General features: G+C 40.5%; 2 protein-coding genes across 3 annotated transcripts in view; both read right to left on the bottom strand.

Moving 5' to 3' along the window:
* Nucleotides 1-5,492: 5,492 nt before the first annotated feature.
* LOC144654269 (uncharacterized) overlaps nucleotides 5,493-21,482 on the bottom strand; it is an 82,199-nt gene continuing 66,209 nt past the window's right edge. Inside the window, exon 22 of the mRNA XM_078514353.1 lies at nucleotides 5,493-8,000. The gene's annotated coding sequence lies outside the window, so the exon portion shown is untranslated. The remainder of the gene's footprint in view (nucleotides 8,001-21,482) is intronic.
* Nucleotides 5,493-21,482, bottom strand: part of LOC144654268 (uncharacterized) — a 32,895-nt gene continuing 16,905 nt past the window's right edge. Inside the window, exons 13-22 of one of the 2 annotated variants that reach the window (XM_078514350.1) lie at nucleotides 18,585-18,773; nucleotides 16,879-18,257; nucleotides 16,308-16,449; nucleotides 11,605-15,738; nucleotides 10,968-11,129; nucleotides 10,690-10,848; nucleotides 10,102-10,260; nucleotides 9,662-9,738; nucleotides 8,998-9,118; nucleotides 5,493-8,638 (exon numbers count right to left, since the gene is read on the bottom strand). In XM_078514350.1, the coding sequence (XP_078370476.1) occupies nucleotides 8,289-8,638; nucleotides 8,998-9,118; nucleotides 9,662-9,738; nucleotides 10,102-10,260; nucleotides 10,690-10,848; nucleotides 10,968-11,129; nucleotides 11,605-15,738; nucleotides 16,308-16,449; nucleotides 16,879-18,257; nucleotides 18,585-18,773 (6,872 nt within the window). In that variant the 3' untranslated portion in view covers nucleotides 5,493-8,288. The remainder of the gene's footprint in view (nucleotides 8,639-8,997; nucleotides 9,119-9,661; nucleotides 9,739-10,101; nucleotides 10,261-10,689; nucleotides 10,849-10,967; nucleotides 11,130-11,604; nucleotides 15,739-16,307; nucleotides 16,450-16,878; nucleotides 18,258-18,584; nucleotides 18,774-21,482) is intronic. The other variant, XM_078514351.1, reaches the window with a different exon arrangement.

The raw sequence follows: 21,482 nt of genomic DNA on the forward strand, positions 1-21,482 counted from the left end.
GGTTAAAGCTTTTTATAGGCAACTCCGTTAGCAACGTGATATAGCAAACCACAAGGACGTAACATAGAAAGCTTAGCCATTTAAATGTGACTTTGTATTAGGATTATGGACACAGAATAAATACACAGGTCACGTTAAAAGCACGTACTAATCATAATCAGTCCCATTTAGAAGCGAATTAGACGCAATCGCATGTCTCTTGCGTGTTATTACACGATTCTTGCAAGTCTTAAAACACCTTATCTTTTTAATTCTTTCAGCATGGTAATTCCCGCGACCTTTGCTCGGCTGACAGTCTATTTTATTTTAAGGGGGGAATCCAGATCAGCTCAGAAATTTCCGCTCAACGAAGTATCACCTGTCAAGAAGCACTTTTCGGCATATTGCGTGCAAAGGATGCTAAATACACCGGGACCCAATTAATGGCGCAAGGATGGAATCTAAAGGCACTTTGCACTGTTTGTTAAAGTTGACCGTAGGTCATTAATCTATAGACGTCGTGTTTTGTGTTGACGTCGTTACATGTATTTGTATTGACGTCGTGTTTTGTGTGGACGTTGAGTTTTGTGCGGACGTCGATTTTGTGTGGGCCTCGAGTTTTGTGTGGACATCGTGTTTTGTATTGACGTCGTGTTTTGTGTGGACATCGTGTTTTGTATTGACGTCATGTTTTGTGTGGACATCGTGTTTTGTATTGACGTCGTGTTTTGAGTGGACATCGTGTTTTGCATTGACGTCGTGTTTTGTGTGGACATCGTGTTTTGTATTGACGTCGTGTTTTGTGTGGACATCGTGTTTTGTATTGACGTCGTGTTTTGTGTGGACATCGTGTTTTGTATTGACGTCGTGTTTTGTGTGGACGTCGTGTTTTGTATTGACGTCGTGTTTTGTGTGGACGTCGTGTTTTGTGCGGACGTTGAGTTTTGTACGGACGTCGAGTTTTGTGCGGGCCTCGTGTTTTGCGGACGTCGTGTTTTATGTGGACGTTGAATTTTGTGTGGACGTCGTGTTTTGTGTAGACGTCGCGTTTTGCGGACGTCGTGTTTTATGTGGACGTTGAGTTTTGTGTGGGCGTCGAGTTTTGTGTTGACGTCGAGTTTTGCGTGCGTGTCGTGTGTTTGATGTCGAATATTTTGTACGTTGAGTTTTGTGTGGAGGTCGAGTATTATTTGGACGTCGACTTCTGTACGTGTGGAACTCGAGATTTTTGTTTGGTCGAGTTTTGCGTAGTCCAGTTATCTGTGGAAGGCAAGTTTGCCGTGTCGAACGCGAGTTTTTTGTGGAGTCGAGTTTTGGGATTACGATAGTCGTTAGGTGGAAGTGAAGTTTGGTTTGAGGGTTGGGGTTTGGCGGGTGTCGAGTTTATGTGGACTCAAAGTTTCGACGTGAAATTACGTGTGGTTTTGTTTCTGTGAGTGTTCACTCGGAAAACGTTTAAAAACTTTACGAGAAAGAAAACCTCATAGTATATGCTCCGGAAGAATTAGAGAGATTAAGCATGACGTTTGTTTTTCCCGTGAACGACAAAAATTCATCTTCTGCCGTTTTCCATTTGGCGTTCGTATGCGGAAATGGGTAGTTTTGTGTTTGTCGTGAACGTAGGATTTTTTCCCTATTTTTATGAGGGATAAATTTTAGAATTCGATAAAAAGGTAAGAAAATTGAAGGCAAGCTCCCGTTTGCCGTTTGCCGCATAACGTCATGCTTAATTAATGTCTCTATTAATATGACAACATGTGCGCGCGTGTGCTATATATGTCGGGGCTTGGAGTATTGTTGGAGTATTGTTAACCATGGTACAGCCAATTACATTCAGTTATTCGCAATAAACCGCGGGAAGTTTCTAGTCATTCTTTAGTAGAATATAAGAAATCAGGAGCTAAGACGTCATGCATGAGGGCGGTCTCTGCATTTAAAGGGAAACAAACCACTGACACCACCCCCCTCTTACTATTGCGATAGTCAGTCTGGAATGCAAGAATGTCACGACAATTGATTAACCCAGCACCATTTATTGAGTAGTTGATATATATAAACTGGATATAAAACTAAGTTGAACATTTTAATGTAGCTTTTTGAGCAACTACAAAAAATGTTTCACTGTAAGGAAGCTCACTAAAACAACCCCGATTTCTAACCAGTCTTTTTTTTCTAAAAGTCCAACCACAACCAAAGGTTCGGTCTCTATTGTTCTTATACATTTGCCATATTTCACCTTGAGAGAATTTGTTTTTAAGGTCATCATTTTTACGCTTCACTTTTCCTTTTTCTCCTCTCTGTTTCGAAAGTCTGATCTTCACCTTTTTTCTGTTAAGAAAGGGTTTTTTTCTTCTCTTTTATCCAATCAAATTTCAATAAAAAAAATCTCTTAGACCACTGAACAGAAAAAAGGTGAAGATCAGACTTTCGGAACAGAGAGGAGAAAAAGGAAAAGTGAAGCGTAAAAAGGAAAACTGGCATCAAGAAACGGAATTGTCAAAAAGGCTTCCTACTATACTTAATAACAAATATCGCACAGCGGTACACAGCAGTTCAGTATATCAGCTATAAACGGCAAAGCAACTCTATTTATACACGGTTGCTATTTGCTAAATTACAAAAAGTTCACGCATCACGCGCTGATCATAACGATCGTTTAGTTAAAGCTAGACTATTGGTACTGCTTTGCTATGCTACAGGTCTTACTGGATTGGTCATTACATTGACCAGTAAGAGTCAAACTGTCTGTATGCCTATTTACATTACAGGATCGGTCAGTACAAATATAATTGACCTCTTTCAGGCAAGCACATCAAAAAGTCGGTTTATTTCCTGCTGTTTCTTGGCCTTTCCAGTTTGAGCATAGTGATTTTTACTCTGGACTAGCGTGGCTAAGCCGACAACCTTAATTAATGATGTTTTCTATTATGCGTTAAATGTTGAAACTTGCACTTAAAGTTTATCGTATTTTTTTTGGTGCTTTTTAAGCACTGGATAGTAACGCTACGTAATGAAAGCATAGGTAATCTTTCTATGGAAAACAAAATGAATACAATCTACTTTACGTCTGTCACTGCAAGGTAACATTTTAAATGTTGTAAACTGACTAATTATAAAATAAATTATAATACCGGTACACAAATGCCGGGTGTTCGAAAAAAAGCAAATGATAATTTTTTAACTACAATTTATCATGCTACGACGTTAAGTCTACCAAGCTTAAATGATAGTTCTGTCGACGGTTTAAACGGACACGATATGGTTGTAAGCAAAGTTATACCTCTAACAGGAAAGCCACCACGAGACCCTAGTTTGTAATTCGTTTGGCAGGCAATTTCATGTGAGACGCTCTCTAAATAGCCGACGCACGGCAAACCAAAACGTTAGGTAAGCCTCGGGCCAAGCGGTCCAGGAGCTTATCCCGGTTTCAGTAGCATTAAGCAGCTGTGAATATTTTATCCTGCGTCGCAGACGAACTTAACCCTGGACAGGTAAATACTGAGGTTTTGTGACATGTCCAGCCGCAACGCAGGCTAGGAATATTTCTACCCCCCACCCCCCCCCCCCCCCCCGATAGGATGCTAGTCCATCACAGGGCTACCCCAAGCATTATCGCCGGTACCCATTCTGTACCTGGTTGGAGAAAGGTACTATTGGAGTTAAGTGTCTTGCCCAAGAACACAACACATTGCCCCGGCCAGGGCTCGAGCCCGGACCGCTCGACCGCTCGATCCGGAGTCTGGTGCACTATCCATTCGACCACTGCGCCTCCCACAAACCAAAAAAAAGAAAAGCGGAGAACAGAAAACTCTATTCCACGACTATGCCAGAAAATTAATCAACCCAGATAATCCCCCTCTACCTCACGAAATTCGTGCTCTACGGTACAGGAGGTCGACTGTCGGCACCGCTGGAAGCCCCATAAGCACCTCGCAGTCGAGCAAAGAGATGAAAGGAAAACGCGAAACCTGATGATGAGAGTTCAAATCAAATTAAGTGGGCTAATCATAAGTGGTCGCATAAACAATGACACGAACAATGACAATGGATGAATTATATGGAGTTTGCCAGCCTTAATAGTTTTCTATCCAGATCACAGTGAGATTTACGGAGTTCGTGACTATGAATGTTTGTGATCAGTATCGGATACAGATTGCACTGTCAAATACTCACAACCGCAGAAAGTGTTTGAAAACCGAAACCCATTAATAACGCGAATCTTTATCAGTAGTTGGGCACACAATCCGATATATAGTTATCTAAGTGATTCAAATATGCACCCAATATGATCGATATAACGTTTTTAGGATTTTTGTGGGCTCACAGTGAAACAAGAAGCTACAGATATCGATCCGATTACGATCTTTTTTAATTTGTGGGAGTACTTCAAAAGGCGTTGAATATTGCCCGTGTGTCAAGTTAATAAGATCTTACAAGATCAAAATTCATATTTTCATGATCGTTGCTTTTAAGTTGTTTGTGTCGTAATGTTGTTACTGAATTTTAAGAAGAGCTCGATTTTTTAAAGAAAAACGAGAATGTTTTCATTCAACAAAGATAGATTTTTCTCTCATTAAGTTAAATCAGTTCCAAGACTTCAAGGCTTACTATGAGCAAGTTTCCACAAAATCCGCGTATTAGAAATTGCTGCATAGTTGAGTGCTGCATCTTAGCTTCGAAAGAACACGCTTGTGTATTTGCTTCTGCTGTTGTACCTCCTAAAGCTTTGCTGAATAATCTGAAAAGATAGGAAACTCCCAGTTAAAGTTATAACCAAATGAAGAACAACAAGAAATTTATGTTTGTTTGACTTGTGTAAAAACTGCCGATTCCCCCATTCTTTATTTCTTATTATGATACGATCAAGCAAAATGCGAACGACTTCGCGTAGTTCCAGGCGTGTAGCCTCGACGAAGGTCGACGAATTTAGGTCGTAAAATTAGCTACTTAATGGCTTCCATTTTACAAATGCTTTGAAAACCCTCGGGTTCAATAAATTGTTCAAAACTAAAATTATAATTACCCTAAAAGCCTAAGCTGCTAAATATATTCTCTTTTCTTCACTTTACTTACTTTCTTTCACTCCGGTAAGGGTACAAGAGACGGCGAAAGTGACAAGGGGCCGGGGTTTTCAAAATGGCGGAAGCGGGATAAACAAGATAGCATTGATAATATTTTATGACGACAAAAGCGAAAGAGGAAAAGTCAACAAAAGAGGGGGGGGGAGGGGTAGGTGGAAACCAGGATTGATAAAGTGGCGAAATGATGACGTCATTATGATGTCAGCAAAATGAATGAATTCTGATGGATTCTTGCTCGTGGTCAGTCGTGGTAATTCGTGGTCGGTCGTGGTCAGTCGTGGTTACTCGTGTGTAATTTTATACACAATCCTAATTTTTCAGTAACTTGAAAGAAGGAATTAAGACGCCATTCATGTGAGCAAAATCTCAGTCTATATATAAAGGAAAATAAATCCTTGTGTGTCTGAAATGCAGCAAATTCATGACAATTGATTAACCCAGCACCATTAATTATTTTATTAAGTAGTTACAACCAAGCTGATTATATAAATGTAGGATGTATGAGCAACAGTTATCAAAAAATGTTTCATTGTAGGGAAGCTCACTTTAACAATACCGATTGCTTAAAGCCTTGGCCAAACGGTAACCCAAGTGGAAGCAAGTAATCACGAGTTGCGTACAGACTTGCGTTGGGTGACCAAACGGTGAAATACTTGACGAAACCTGCGCTGACTTGCGTGCAAATTTGATCTTGACCGAAGTGAACGTAAGTCATTGCAAGTCATCGCAAGTGCACGAAAGTCCTTCCGAAACGGTGACGCAAGTGGACGCAGGTTGAAAACTTGCGTCTACTTGCGTAACCGTTTGGCCAAAGCTCGGTCACAGCTCTCTCATTATCACGACGTCTAGATCTGTTACCTGCCGCTTTTAATTTAGCGCAACATTTAGCGCAAATAATTTGATCGTTGCCGCCAGTCTTGGTCCCAGAGATTTTCCTTCTTAAAATGTTTTTAAGATTAAAGGAAAGAAACAAAACCTTTGTGATAAGAGACTTGTGGAACATATGGGAAGGCGAAAAAGGGAAAAAAAACATAAACGAGAAACTCGGCATTGAATAATGGAATTGTCAAAAAAGCTTCCTACAATACTAATGATTACAGATATCGGACAGCACAAATATCTCACAGCAGCAAACACCAGTTTATATCAGCTTAAAAGGTAAAGCAAATTCATATGTAAACAGTTCTCGTGTGCTAAATTACAAAAAGTTCATAAAACACGCGCTGATCAAAACGATCGTTAACTAAAAGTCAAACTATTGGTGCAGCTTTCCTATTTTACAGGTGTTACTGTATTTGTCATTACAATTGACCAGTAAGTGTCAAACTATCCGTGTGCTTATCTACATTACAGGATCGGTCATTACAAGTACAATTTACCTCCATTAGTCACGTACAATAAAATGTCCATTATAGGCGCCGCCGCTTATAAGCCATTCCTTTTAAGGTGCCATCTTTTTGCTTATGGAGATAGGCCTTCCCATCCAATTTTTTCCGTATTAACTTACTAATGTTCTCACAGAAAATTGTATTTTAAATAGAAATAAAAAAAATGGATAGGTTTGCAAGCAGAGTACAGATCTGATATTTTGATCAGAGATGAAATCGCTCACCCAAGTCTCAAAGTTGTTTTGTGTCAGCTTATTCACAAACATGCCTAACTGGAGCATAAGGCCACCCAGAAACGTCCTCCATCCTTCACGGTCTTTTGCTCGCTGTTCCACCACATTCCAGCTAGTCCAGCCCAGGTCTTTACGCTCACCTTCCACAGTTCTTCTCCACGAAATCTTGGGTCTTCCTCGCTTTCTCCTACCTTCAGGGGTCCAGGTGAGAGCAACTCGGCAATTTTTGTCTTTTTCCCTCCTCAAGATATGACCTATCCATCTCCATCGCCTGACCTTCACGGTTTCTGAGATGGGTCTCTGCTTAGTTCTTTCATAGAGGTCACAGTTAGAGATGGTGTGTGGCCAGAATATTCCGAGGATTCTTCTTCCCCGGTTACAAACCAACTCAAATCCCCTTAAAGTTGTATAAGCTCAGGGCTTCTAACGGCCATTTTACGGTAGCTAAGGTTTTCTTTATACAAATGCTTACTATACAGTAAGGGATATATCAGCTCAGTACAGTTAGAGCATCGTGATTTTTACCCTGGAGGCAGCGTGGTTAAGCCAGCACTCAGCCTCTCGCCTGGGCTCTATTTAAATACTGTTTTATTTTACTTTACAGTGTTCTAAATTGGCACTACAGTGAATGTAAAAGGCATAAAAAATTACACATAAAGCTGATGGTACTTTTTGGTGTATCTTAAGCAGCTCTACATGATTGCGTTTTCTCATTTAGTGCCTGACTCCCGCTTATTTGATAAATAGCGTTACATAATAAAAGCGAAGCTTAACTTTCTGATAAGAGCGAAAATAAATGCAGTTAGGTTTTCTCTGCACGATGACTTAACTATTTTGCAAAACTCCTTGTAGAATTCATTATAATGCATGAATGTCTAGTGCTCTAAAAATCAAAGTATAGTTTTGAACTACAGTTTCACCATGCTACGTCAATGAGGTTAAAACCAATGTCGCAACATTAAAAAGCTTAAACAGTATTTCTGACCTAGTTTTGAAGGGACACGATACTGCTTGTAACCAAAGTTATATACCTCAAACGAAAGCCATTACTTGTAGAAAACGCGAAACGAAAAGCGTTTTTTATGTGAAAGTTAGTCTAAAATTAGTGACGAGAATTCAAATCACATTCGGAAGAAAACAAAAAGAATTTTTTTGGATTTACTAATAATGAAAACTAACATATAAGAGTATGTAATAATAATTCTGAAAGAAATCGGAGGAAGTACCAGTAAAACGCTGATGTACCTTTAAAAAAGTGAAAACGGCCCGGCCACCGCACGACTCTCTATAAAACGGCAAAGAAGTAAAGTAAACGAAAAGTTAGAGCAGTTTTCAATTGAGTGTCGTAAAACCAAAACCAAAGTAATCACTCTGGCCAATCACAAAGGACGTAGAGCAACCCATTGTCCAATCAAAACTCGAAGCAATTACACGAAACGCGGGAAACCTTGAGCGAGCAAGTCACGATTGGTTTTGGTTTTAGTTCTGATTGGTTGAGAAAGTGGCGCGAGATTTTTAAGCCAATCACTAAGCGTAGTAATGCAAAACCAAAGCAAACGCAATTTACTTTCGACACTCAAGTGAAAACCGCTCTATCGTGGACGAACTTAGGAATCACTTGAAGTGTAGTATGGGTTGGTGAAACCAAGCTCGTATTTCTCTCCTTGTGGCGGTTCCACATAATCGTATATTGCATCATCAGCAAATTTCTCCTTGAGATCCTTGCTGGTAGCATACCCAATGTTGTCGTAGAATTGTTCTGGCAAGTCTGTTTGGTCTTTGCCACATGCAGAGGGGCTTGGCTCGTACACGTTATCCTCTACATTCTTTTCTGGTGGAAATTCACTGCAGTCGTAGGTGGGATTTTCATGACTTGTCACAGCTGATTCAGCGGTAGGCTTGGTATCCTTCGCTCTTCTCTTCTTGGTGCAGAAAGCCACCAACAAGGCAAGTAAAACTGTCGATGACAGGGTGAGAAATCTGATGTTACTACGTGAGTTAAATATTTTCAAAGAGGGTCAGGGATTGGTGGGTGGGGGGGGGGGAGGTATTTTAACAGGGAAAAAGGGCACGCTAATAACGGTAAAAGATCTAAGTCATGCAGATTTCTCGTATTTAAATAAAATGAATGCTCAGTCCAGAATTAAAAAACATTGTAAACGCAAATACAACAATTTATGCACTACGTCTTCACAGGGTAGCTAAGCCGCATCAAGGTTGTATGAACTGGATTATTTGAAAATGCATTTTTTGTATGGAAATTATTTACTAAGTTCCTAAGGGTGTGGTTAAGAGGAATAAAAGTGTTTCGCTTACTCAAGACTACTATAGATGGTACGACAATAAAGACAGGAAGTTTCCATGGCGACTCCTCAGCAGTTTCTTGTTCATCTCTTTTACCCGCATTCTTAGTTGGAGGTTCTTCAGTGACACTTTCCTGAAAATGGAAAAAAAGAAAACATAACCAACAAATAAGTAACCAAGAAAGCACCAGAGACGAAGCAAGTCATGTTGGTGGTGGTAGGGTGGTGGTGGTGGTGGTGGTGTGGTCGGTCGGTCGGTCGGTCGGTCGGTCGGTCGGTCGGTCAGACAGATAGATAGACAGACAGACAGCCGGCCGGTCAGTTGACCAGCCAGATAACAAACCAACCAGCCAGCTAGCTGAACAGTCAGTTAAGAGCATTGTGTTAATGTTCCACTAAATTATTTCAATTAACAGAGAGTTGCAATCAATTAGCCGGGCTACCCAGATTAAAATCTTTCACTGGGTATGCGTAGTAGTGGGCTTCTGGGTAAAAGTTTAATTTTTGTCCTGTTTTCTAATGATCCCTCATGCTCTGTCTATTTTTCTCTTTCCAGCGTCGATTTGTGATGTCGGCGAATCGAAAAATGTGCTGCGGTCTATTAGTTATCATCAGTCAAGGCTTATTCACATTTATCCCCCACCGTATCTGTACTGTGAGAAATGTTCTATACGTACCGATGTTGCAGATGATTTAGTAGTTACAGTGGATTGTTCTTTAGTTGCCGGAATATCAGTCGGCGGTGGTTCAATCTCTATAATATCAAAATAAAAATTGTCTGAGCACCGGGTAAGATATGAATGGCATTGTTAATGTCAACAAACCCGAATAGCTCCCTTAGTTCTTTTAAGCAACTGTCTAGCTACATGACTCAGAGCCCAATGTGATTGTAGCAGCGAATTCATTCCATGAATTCTACTTTAGTGCCCATGACCCGAGCCCTCAATCACACTTTCGACCATTTTCTGCAGATGCGTTCGTTTCACTGAACGCACTGGAAAATCAATTATGATATCGAAGTACTTGAATCGATTCTGTTACTTAGACGAAAGTTGTACGATTATTCGCACTTTACAGTTATTTTAGGTACACATTGTCACGGGTAATGTAAACTTACTTATGCATTGCGATCTATTCACCGCTCCAGTTAAAGTCGTAGTGAGACCCTGTCCACAGGGAAGGCAATCTTTTTCACCGTCGGAGGGCTGGTAAGTGCCAACCGGACACGGATAACATGTTCGGTTAACTGTGCTGTGCGAGCCAGCTGGACAATTGGCTATAAGAAAGCATAAGACAGCAATGTGAGTTCATCTTTTAAACTAAACTGGTGTTTTTACAACCGATCTCTATTAAAAACTTCTTTTCTACAATGAGGTAGCCTACGGGGCAGTCAATTCCTTTCCAAGCTCTCGGGGCGAACGAACGTGCGAGCAAGCGAGCAAGCGAAAAAAAAAAAATGCGACGTAGCGGGAGGGGATAGGGGGTAGGGGAAAAGGATCGACTGCTACGCAGTCATATAGAACGATGCACTTGTTCAGCTTAGTATTTACAGAACCGTTGCGTTGATTTGCTTGTTCTATACCGAGCTTTTTTCGGTATTGGTGTTCATCAACAGTGAGGGACAATGACCCAAGAGCCGTATACGTTCTGCTTGCTTAACCATGTTAATACAAATAAAAAGCGTTGAAATCTCCTATAAACTTACCAATGCAGTGCATTTCTTCCACAGTTCCATTTGAGATAGTAGTGAGATTTTTACCACAAGTAATGCATGAAGGTCGTCCCCGGGAAGGTTGGTATGTACCAAGTGGACAAACAGAGCAGGTTCTGTTCTGTGTACTGTATGACCCAGCTGGACAATCAGCTAAGAAATAAAAAGACATATCAAGCTATTAAGGGCACTGAAATGGAAGTATAGCGTCCCAAAGAATATCAAGCTATATATACAACGTAAAAGTAACGATAAATGTACAGAAACATTACCAATGCATTCTGCTTCTTCCACGGTTCCATTGAAAGCTGTTGTCAAGTTCGTACCACACGGAATACATTCTGTTTGACCTTGAAGAGGTTGATACGTCCCGGGTGGGCATTCAATACACGTGTCATTCTCCGAACTGTAGGATAAACCAGCTGGGCAGTTTGCTATGGAAGTACAAGGATTGCATGTTAGCTTAGAAAGAAAGACAGTATGAGCTATAGACGTTTTTGACCATGCCATTAACTAAGCAAACAAGCACTGACGGAGAAAACAGCGTAGTAGTAAGCTCAGGGAGATGGTTACTTAAATTACGTCTTGTTTGAATTGGGCCAAAGCTTTAAGAAGCAATTATACTCACATCCCATTAATAATACGGAAATGAATAACGCTAACTCATTGATGTACTTTGGTAAAAGCCGTAGAAGTTTACAAATGCTAGGCAGGTGACAAAAGGTCTCGTCGGTCGAGAAAACAAGTCAGCGCCTATTTATATATTTTCATTATTCTTCTTGTCGGCCTCTACCTTAGCTTGGAAAATGCCTTATTTAATGTATGCGCAACAACAGTGTTATTTGTATATCTACACTACGATTTAGCAATTAACTTGATTAATACTAAAAGTTAAAAGATGAAGCTTACCACAAATGTAACCATTTTCACTGAGAGCCTGTCCCTCAGGACATTCCGGAGATAAAGGGTAGACTATAAGGCTTCCAGGTTCTCCAATAAGAGTGGTGGTATTCCAGGGCACTTTAAAGGTCTTGTTTAGTATGTCTGAATTGAACCGTTCCAGTTTCTCAAGCAAGTTAGTCTTAACATCAGCAAGGGTTTCTACAATTTCTATGTACGATGTAAAGTTGTCCTCTTTCCAAGGTTCCTTATCAATGTCTATGATGAATGCGACGGTAGCTGTTGAAGTATTTCTTGAGTCGTAGTCGAAGTCAGAGATTAGCTCAACAGATACGTTAAGCGAACTTGCCAGTGAATGAACAATATCACCCGTCATGTTCTCATTTATCGATGACGGCAATTCAGCTATGGAATCATTGTCACATGGCAGTGGATCTTGCACGGTGGAGCTGTTGGAGGAATTCGTTGTCAGCCAGCAGCGGGAAGTAAGATTTAGGGCAATAAGCAGCCTTGGAAGACCAATGGTGTAACCCAAGACGTCCAGTCGGGCCTTTTGGCTGACTGCTGCACCATGCATGTTAGATACCTCACAATAGTAATAACCTTCCTGATGACGGCGAGGGTTGGTCATGTATAACACAGGTTTGGTCTCATTAACTCGAAAAACGGACGAGTTGGTTGATTGAAAGAACCACTGAAAACTAGGAGTTGGCTGGCCCGTTGCATTGCAAATAAACGTCGCAGGCATTTGACTTCCGAGTACCACTCTTTGTCGCTGTGGATGTTGAGTGATGCTGGGCTTGCTGTGGACTTTTACAATCGTCACGTTGGAAATTGTGCTGCCTTTGTTGTTTGACACAACGCAAACATAAGCACCCTCGTGTCGTTTGCTGACGGCACGTTCATAGAATGTTCCATGCGGTGATTCCTTGATCAGCTTATCATTTCTCTTCCAAACATATTTTAATCCCGCTTCACTTTTAGCAGTACAACTTAACAACAGACTGTATCCTTTCAAAAGAATAACTTCCTTCTGAGAGGAAGAGGTTATAACTGGCTTTCCTCCACACAAAACTGATTCGTCGCGAGTTTTCTTTAATAATGAAACAGCGCGATGGAGAGCTTGTTCAGTTTCTACCATTGTTAAGGCAGCCGTTGTTAACGAAGTCACCACTTCTCTGAGCTGAGGAAGAGCGTCTTTAATCACCAATGCCCTTGGACTGTCTTCAAATTCATAAAATTCCCTTTCTCCTTCAAAAAAGTAGTCGATGCAGTCCTGTGTGCCAGAACATTCTTCAAATCCATTATTCGAAGTAAAAACCTCAAGAAACGCCCTCCAAGCCTCCAGAGTGTCATTCCATGATTGAGAGGAGTCATTAGTCAACTTCGTACTTTCATTTTTCAGAACCTCTATCATTTCAATGTATTCTGTCACGAATGAGCTGTTCTGATTTGCTGAGGTGTTATTCACTGATGAATTACTGGATGTCATACTGCTAAGATGAACTCTGTCAGCTAGAGTTTCAAGATCATGGAATCCAGAGGATAGGTTTGCGTTCAATCCTTTGACTGATAAAATCAAGTTTTCCAGTGATTGAAAAATGGAGCTCAGGTATAGGTGTGTTGTATTGGCAAACAGGCATGCATATGGGTAATCCGTAAAGCTGGAATGCAAGGAATGTGTGGAATTTGCTTGATTGTTATTGTCTTCAGGAGTTGATCGTTTCTTCTTTGAATTCTTGTTACCAAATAGTTTGGTAAGTATGATCTTGGATGCGGAACTGACCGAGCGTTCAACTTGGTCAAAGTCAACCAGAAAACTGACGGCCTTTTTTTGACCATTACCAGAGCTAACATCAGTTTGAAAAATAATCTTTTTGGTGTCTTCTGATACCATGGAAAGTGCAAAGTTCATGTCTCCAACATCGACTGCTTTCTTGTTATCCGACTTTGAGGCGTTTATAGCTTGTGCTATTTTCAAGCCAAAGCCAACCATTCTTCGGACATGGAGCATGGAAGCATTGACAATCTCTACCGCTGACTGACGCTGCTCTGTGTGTGATTTCACCTTATTTAATATGCTAACTGCAAACTCATGGCGGATTCTGGCTTTCTCGTAAACAGAAGTTGCCTTTTTCACATCATCAACAGAATTTCTTAAAGACAAGTATGCCGATTGAAACGTTTCATTCATTGCATCAAGTGTGAATTTAAGCTCAGTCATCGCTACCAGACATTCTTGATTATTTATTACACAGCGAGGATCTAACACTTTTGTTTGGCATCCGTATTTCTTGCAGCAAGGGTAAGGAGGACCATATCCACCGGGCTTTGTCTTTTCTTCCTGACCTGTACACCTTACTTCCTTGATTATCTTTTCAATTGCTTTTGCTTCATAAACTTTGTGTTCGTACTCAACCAGTCGCGGTTCAGCTGGCACTCTTTCGTAAGTATTGGAACATCCAAAAATTTTCTTACTGAAATATCCGACTACCCCTCCTAAGACTCCTCCAGCAATTCCTCCAACAACTTTTCCAACGAGTTTTCCAACAGGTCCAAAGAACCCTCCCACGAGCCCTCCAACAAATTTTCCAATTTTAAATCCTGTTTTAGCATACTTAAATATTTTCTTCAAGGGGACTCCCGATCTGCAGTTACCAGTATATACGGTTTGAAATGTAGCAACTTCAAAACTGCGCGTTTCGGTACTCTTCTGTACAACTTGGATCGTAATGGGCTTATCAACCGTGTCACAATACCTCTCAAGATACGTTATGTTAATGGGATCCTGGCAGAGGTCTGGGATAACACAGCCATTAAAGCAAGTATAGTTGCACTCCCTTATTTCGCACACGAAGTTCTGGATGTTTTTACGAAAGTACACGGTGTTGTTGAAACGCACTTTTGCCAGATGATATTGTAAACGTGCAACTCGAAGTTCCTCTGCGGCTCTTTCCTTTTCTATCCTTAATTCTTCGACAGCAGCCTGTTTTAATTTCAGGACTTCCTTGGCGGCGTCCGCTTTGATTTTTGCATCATTATAGGTAGCTTGGGCTTTCGATAATCTTTTAGTTGCCTCCATGGCCGCCAAGGCAGTTTCGTTTGCAATCATACTCTCGAGCATGGTATATAGATGCGATGACTTGTTCATTGAACCTTCTACTTCAAACACTACAGATTTCCAGTCCACAACGTTCTCAACGTCAGCTGTGACATTCAAAACTGCCTCAAATTGTCCAAACATGGGGCCCGTTATAGCAAAGAACAACTCATGCCCAATCATTCTTATAGTTGTGGTTCGCGTCATTCCAAGCAAGTTAACAAGGCTTTCAAACGTAGTCGTGAACGGTTCGCTGTTACGACTTATTGCCATTCTTAATGGTCGCCCAGCTTGATAGGTTATAACATTACCTAAAAAGATATCTTTCAAGGCAGTTCCTTCAACAATGACACCCGCTTCTTGTCTTGAAGAGTTAGTTACACAAGAGTTGTCACGTAAGGCCCAGACGCTACATTTCATGTTCTTAAAGCACAGCCTCTTATGACATACCTGACCAGTTAGGGTAAAGCGCACACCCAGAAAGTTTTGGTGAATGGATGACTTGGAAAACGAAAGAGAGATGGTTTTTGGGAGGTCTTTCTTAAGTCTGATGAAACTATTAATTGCAGTTTCGATGCTTGTTCGATTCCTGTAAGGCTGTAACTGGGCCACAAGGAGATCAAACACTCTCGATATAGTGTCGAGATCATCATCAATCTCTGCGACAAGCACTTTCAGCTGCAAAACGTCAGAAGAGGAAGAGAGCAGGCGGCGAGCATTGATGACATTAGTGTGCATTTCTTCAACCTTTGCAGACCACATCTGTGTACTGGGTTGTAACTCAGGCACATACTGCTGAACATCGAGAAGGACTCTTTTAATTTCCTTCGTCTGCCATTCCAAAGACCTCAAGTTGTTTTTAGGATCGTGGGCTGCGATATTTTCTCCACCAGTTATTGAGTGGTAGATTTGCAAATATTTGGATCCTCCATAGGTCTGAACGACAGTTGATAAAAGGCTATTTTCGAATGGTTTACAAGATCGATCCAGAGTAAAGACCAATCCTTGAGCAACTCGACAATTCGATGCAAGAAGGGGCGTACCTGCCGAGTGAATAAAAACATACATCTTAAGTAAGCTAAAATCTTCAGATAATACATCTACCCATTGGTTTTTATTTGAATACAAGTAGCTCATTTAAGCACAGTCGAATGTCTTTTTATTGATAATGCGGACACCACAGAGAGAAGGAGAGACTCAAGTGTTGATAATGAGAGAGCATATTATATTTGAGTTTTGGTCTCTCTCCTTTTCTGTGATCAAAAGATGTATCATAGATGCATTCAATATCAAAATTTATATTCCTTGGCCAATGAAAGTTTTTGATTGGAATGTATGGTTATTTGCATCTGAGCAGAGAAGGGAGAGGTCAAGGAGAAGAAGAGTATTTAGTAGATGAGAAAGTAGAATTGGACAAATATAACAATAAAAAGAAGATGAAGACAAAGAAGAAGAAGAAGAAGAAGAAGAAGAAGAAGAAGAAGAACAAGAACAACAACAACAACAACAACAACAAGAACAAAAAAATACAACAACAAAAAATAAAAACAACAACAACACCCAACAACAACGACGACGACAACGACAATTAAATATAAGGCACATTTCTTACCTCCCAAAATTGTTTTTCCAATCACGTCGTTGGCTGTAAACGTCAGAGAGAATTTCTGCCCAAGAGCACGCACTGTAATGTTAAACTCAACTGATCCATGGAAAATACATTTTAGTGGCTGCGAAAAATAGCTGGTAAATAACTGAAAGAGAAAGGACATTTGGTGGTATTACAAAAAATAACGTCTTACGTAATATGTATGTTGTGGAACAAATAAATAAAAATAAATTAAAAAGTAAAGCTTACTGAATCATTCTTATGATCTATACAGGGTGTAACCATGAAATAGTTATGAAATAGTCCTGTCTCGCACAAACACACATTCCTTAATTTTGGATTTAGCGAAATTGGCATTTAACAGAAGGCAGACTTAGAAACATAAGCAAACATTTTGGGATACCTCAACAAGTTTCAATATAGAAAAAAAGAAACAAACATCTATGTATACTTTAACGCCAGCAGAAGGTGTTTTAGCTGAATTCACTTATCCAATTGTCATTTCACCATATCCACGCCCTTCAATTCTTTAAACTACTTAACTAGCTTCAAAGAAAAACAAGATTGTACTCACGCTATCTAAGTCTTCTGCAAATGCAAAAGCTTCTCCAGTCAGTTTCATATTCACCAAAAAATCACTGGAATTTTTCAAGAGGATGTCGGCGCTTCCTTGCCACCACATGTTATAATGATAATCGGAAAAGTGCTCAGCCCACGGACCAACGGGAATGCGATTCATGATGGTGCTGTATTTTCTCCGAGTGGTAAAACGGAGTGATGAGAGTAACAATTTCCATCCACCATCGGCCATCTCTTTCATAAAAGGCATCGTGCTGATTTCTTTGCCAGCTTCTTCGGACAACGATAGGAATGCTCCACCTTTGCAAATGTCATTAGCGAAACAGCAGCCTTTGCTTGATAAAGAAAGCTGCTCATTCTGAACGGAGATGCTAAAATTGACTATTGGATGGTACATGACCACAGCAGAGTTGCTATCAGTTGATGGAAACTTGCAGATTGGGTGGATGTATCGCTTGCCTGTGGTTTGAACAAGGTGAGCCAGCGTATTCTCAATGGCAAAAATATCGCTTTCTTCTCCAGTCATAAGTTTCAACCATAAAGGCACTTGACCCGTAAAATATCTCAGGAAGGACTTAGGCAAGGCGTCTTTCTGAATGAATTCATTTAGGGTTTCCGCTGTTTGATGGAAAGGAGAGCACCCCTGGGTCATTTGTCTACTGTTGTCTGGTAGCGACTGCTCCATAACTTTTGTGTGGCTGATCAGTCTTTTTAGCATTTCGGTTTGGCGTGCTTGAAGAGGTGAGGAAAAATCATACCCCTCTACACTTAGAGGGATGTTTTTGTTGTCTGAGGTAATAATGTGGACAGGTCCGGACTCAATACGAACATCATGTGACACAGTTGAAGTCGATTCAAAAGCCACAGTGACATCACATGGGAAATTGTCCAGTTTTTTCTTTTGGCATCCTTTTGGTAACTCGCCAGCCAACAGGCCCAGTCTGGTGTAAACACTTTCTTGTTTGGATGTATTGTGTCCAATAAATACCGAACTGTTCTTTGGAGAAGCAAAACTGTGCATGTCTACTCCTGTGAGATCATAGGCCACCATTCCAACACCTGGCGTGTGCCCTGTCACTTGAAAATCTGCTTTGGACGTCGGGTACTGAATTACCAGTTCCTTAGGCTCGAAAGTTAAATTCATGGTTGGATTAAACTGAACAGTCAATGAATTGTCAGGCCTTGCCAGCAACGTAAGATTGTCTGAGGGGTAACCAGTCATAAGTTTCGGGAAATTAGGCGGCATAACCACACCAATTTCGCAGAGATCGCCTTCGTATCCAGTGTGTTGACAATCACATGAAAATTTCCGTGAATTAATAATGATGCACTTTCCACCATGGCGACAGGGGTTAGGCTTGCAAAGGATGATCTCTGAAAATGAGTAAACAATTTAATTAGTAAAGTTAGTCTGTCAGTCAGTCAGTCAGTTAGTAAAGGGATAACTAAATTAACGAGAAATTAAATCAAACATGACACTCGTTTAGGTAAAATTACAACCTTTTCTCTTTGCGCATTTTGCGCCTCCCCAGAAGTTTGAAAGGGGGATGGGGTTTTAATTGAAGAAAGTCTTCTATCAGAGTCATTTCCGTTTCCTTTGCTCTGTGCTCTTGCTTGCCTTTTATTTGAATTTCGCGAAAACCTGTTTTCGTTTTACGCTTTAATATTTGCATTAAAACAGATTGAAAATAAAACACTTACCTTCACATGTAAAATTTCCGATGTCCCATGCAACATTACTTGAATTAATCAGTCGGCAAGTGGCAAGATTGTCACCAAGTGCCACATAACCGTCTTCGCAGTCACGTGTACAGGTGGAACCAAAGGTGGTGTAACAGGGTAGCAAAACTTTTCCCTTCTCTGGTGGATAGAGTGTGCCACAACTTTTCACTGTGTTGAGCAATAAATACAAAAATCAGAAACGATGACCGAGATGTCAAGCGACCAAGTAGACGAAACGGCAGCAGCAGCAACAGCAGCAGCAGCAGCAGCAGCAGCAGCAGCAGCAGCAGCAGCAGCAGCAGCAGCAGCAGCAGCAGCAGCAGCAGCAGCAGCAGCAGCAGCAGCAGAAGAAGAAGAAGAAGAAGAAGAAGAAGAAGAAGAAGAAGAAAAAGAAGAAGAAGAAAAAGAAGAAGAAGAAGAAGAAGAAGAAGAAGAAGAGGAAAAAAATGAAGATCAGAAAAATTCAAAATGAGTTATTATATATTTTTGCTCCCTGTAAGAAAACCCAGGACACCTTTAAAACGTACCATCTGAGTTTAAGATACTTAATCTGACCTTTTAAAGCAAATTTATATGTAATATAAATGCCAATTTACATGTAATATAAATTAAAGTTAATGTGACAACCATGGAAGGAGTTCAGAGAAGTCATAAGATCACTCTATTCAAATACGCAGATCTGTCACGCTATATGCTGCAAGACTATCACTCTTGCGTTACATTCAAAGGTCAAACTCACTTCCAGAGTGTGATGCGCTATTCGGGCTGGCCAATCACATCGCCCCTTTTCTATTATGTCAATCAAGGCCATGCGGTTTTATCTAGACTTGAGTAGTTTTACTTCAAATTCTCTGAGCTCCCTAAAAGAGTTTCACAATAATTATTATTGCTGTGATATCCTCCGATTGTTTTTTTTGCTTCAACATCGCTTCATCAGTACTTTATGAGTTATCCTGGTATCTGCCCACGAACTACGTTCCGGTTTTACACATTTTATTCTGTCGTTCGAAGATAAATATGCGGACGATCTGTCGAAGGACTCGCACTACTGAACAGGTATTCGGTCCAGCAACTGAGGAACTTGATATGCACACACAGAACAGATTACCTCTACCGGAATATGGCCACTCTACCGACTCGGCTTCAAGATCCTGTGGTCTCCAAACCGCGGCTAAAACCGACAGTACAGCAAAAAGCATGAACCTCACAAAAACATTATTTGTATGGTGGAGACAACATGCCTTCGTTTGCCCGATCGAGATTATGCAAGCTTAATGTGAATGAACGACTTATAAAGAACAAGACGATTTCTTCAACTAGAAAATACTATTCTCTTGTCAAGCCGGAGAACAGTCAACAAGGATCAAGGCCGTCGTGAATGTCTTTCAAGCCTCGTCTGATCTAGCGCCTTCTCTCCCGCCGAAAGTGGTCAGTAAAAAATTGGACAAGCAATCCGGATTTCCCTAGGGTGCATCTTGGCCAAGTGGAATCCAGGAGCTTGCTAAAAGCTAAGTATAAATATTTATAAGCTGATTCTATTTTGCGTTATATTAGACCGGCGTTAAATGAGATTTCAATATGAAAACAAACGAAACTTAGAGCAATTTGCAGGCTGCCGTTTTCCACCAGCCGTCGTAAAGCCTAAAGGGCTGGAAATTACAAGAATCTTCTGTAATGTTCGAAGTCATGTCTTAATACCTGAGTAGACGAGACCCTTTATAATTTGGCTGCTCAAAGTTGAGGAAGAGCGAAATAAACTTAGCTTTGCTGGAGGCTAGGGTGGTGAATTCTCGTCCCTTGTCACTAAAGTCAAAATAGGACAAATAACAACTCAAAGCAACGAAAGTTCTCAGCTTATAGAATACTTTATGAAGTTTCTGAAAATGTAAACAGTTTTTACATTTAATGCAAGAAATTTGAGGTATTTAAAGGTGCCATTGTCACTGCCATTTTGACAAAAAAATAGGTTATAACTCAAGGGGAAATTGAACAATAATATTATTGTAGCAAGAATTTGATCCAAGACATACAGGGGCGTACCTGCCTTTACTACCACTAAAATTGCCTAGGAACGGCCCTGACATAAAATACAATAACAGGACTTTTTACGGGAGTATGTCACAGGAAATATAAAAGTGAGGATTCTAGGATCAAAACATAAAATTTTGCTTTGTAGTGAATACATTACTTTGTTCATGCAGAAGCATTGAACAACTCATGACATACTCGAAATTCTGACCATTTCAAGCCTGCCAAGTTTAGTGGCACAAGGATAAATCCAACAGGAGCTACTCTATCTACAATGAATGCATGCCTGTGTAGCAAGTGTCTTAATTGTTCAAATACGCCTTATTTTTCGCACCTTCTACCCTGATTGATTCTTGTGCGAGTTCTGCCTTCCTGCCATGTTTCTTAGGTCAGCAATGTATAATTCCAGTGGTGAATAACAAACTTTTGCTCTGTATAAGGTCTTTTATTCCCGTTTTTCCCAGCACTCATTGAATTCGTGCTGTATCATTCAATGGGAAACCATGAATAGGGCATTTTTAGTATTAACAGTCTTGTATTTATATATCTACTCCTTTACGTGTATGAAATGGCTAGATCACACCTTACGGATGCCTTCCTGTACCATCAAAAGGCAAGCTTTGACCTGAAATCCTCAAGGGAGTCAAAAGAGAGGTCGACCATGAAACACCTGGAGACGTTCGCTAAAAGCAGAGATCAAGTCCATGGGCAAGAGTTGGTACCAGCTAGAGAAGGATGCACAGGACAGGATGCTATGACGAGAGACTGTTGATGGTCTATACTCCTGAGAAGGAGTTGAGTGAAGGGCTACTGCTACTTATTTACATGTTAACTTAAACCTATTTTATA

Source organism: Oculina patagonica, chromosome 5 (assembly GCF_052425735.1).
Source record: "Oculina patagonica isolate OP01 chromosome 5, crgOcupat, whole genome shotgun sequence".
Lineage (NCBI taxonomy): Eukaryota > Metazoa > Cnidaria > Anthozoa > Scleractinia > Oculinidae > Oculina > Oculina patagonica.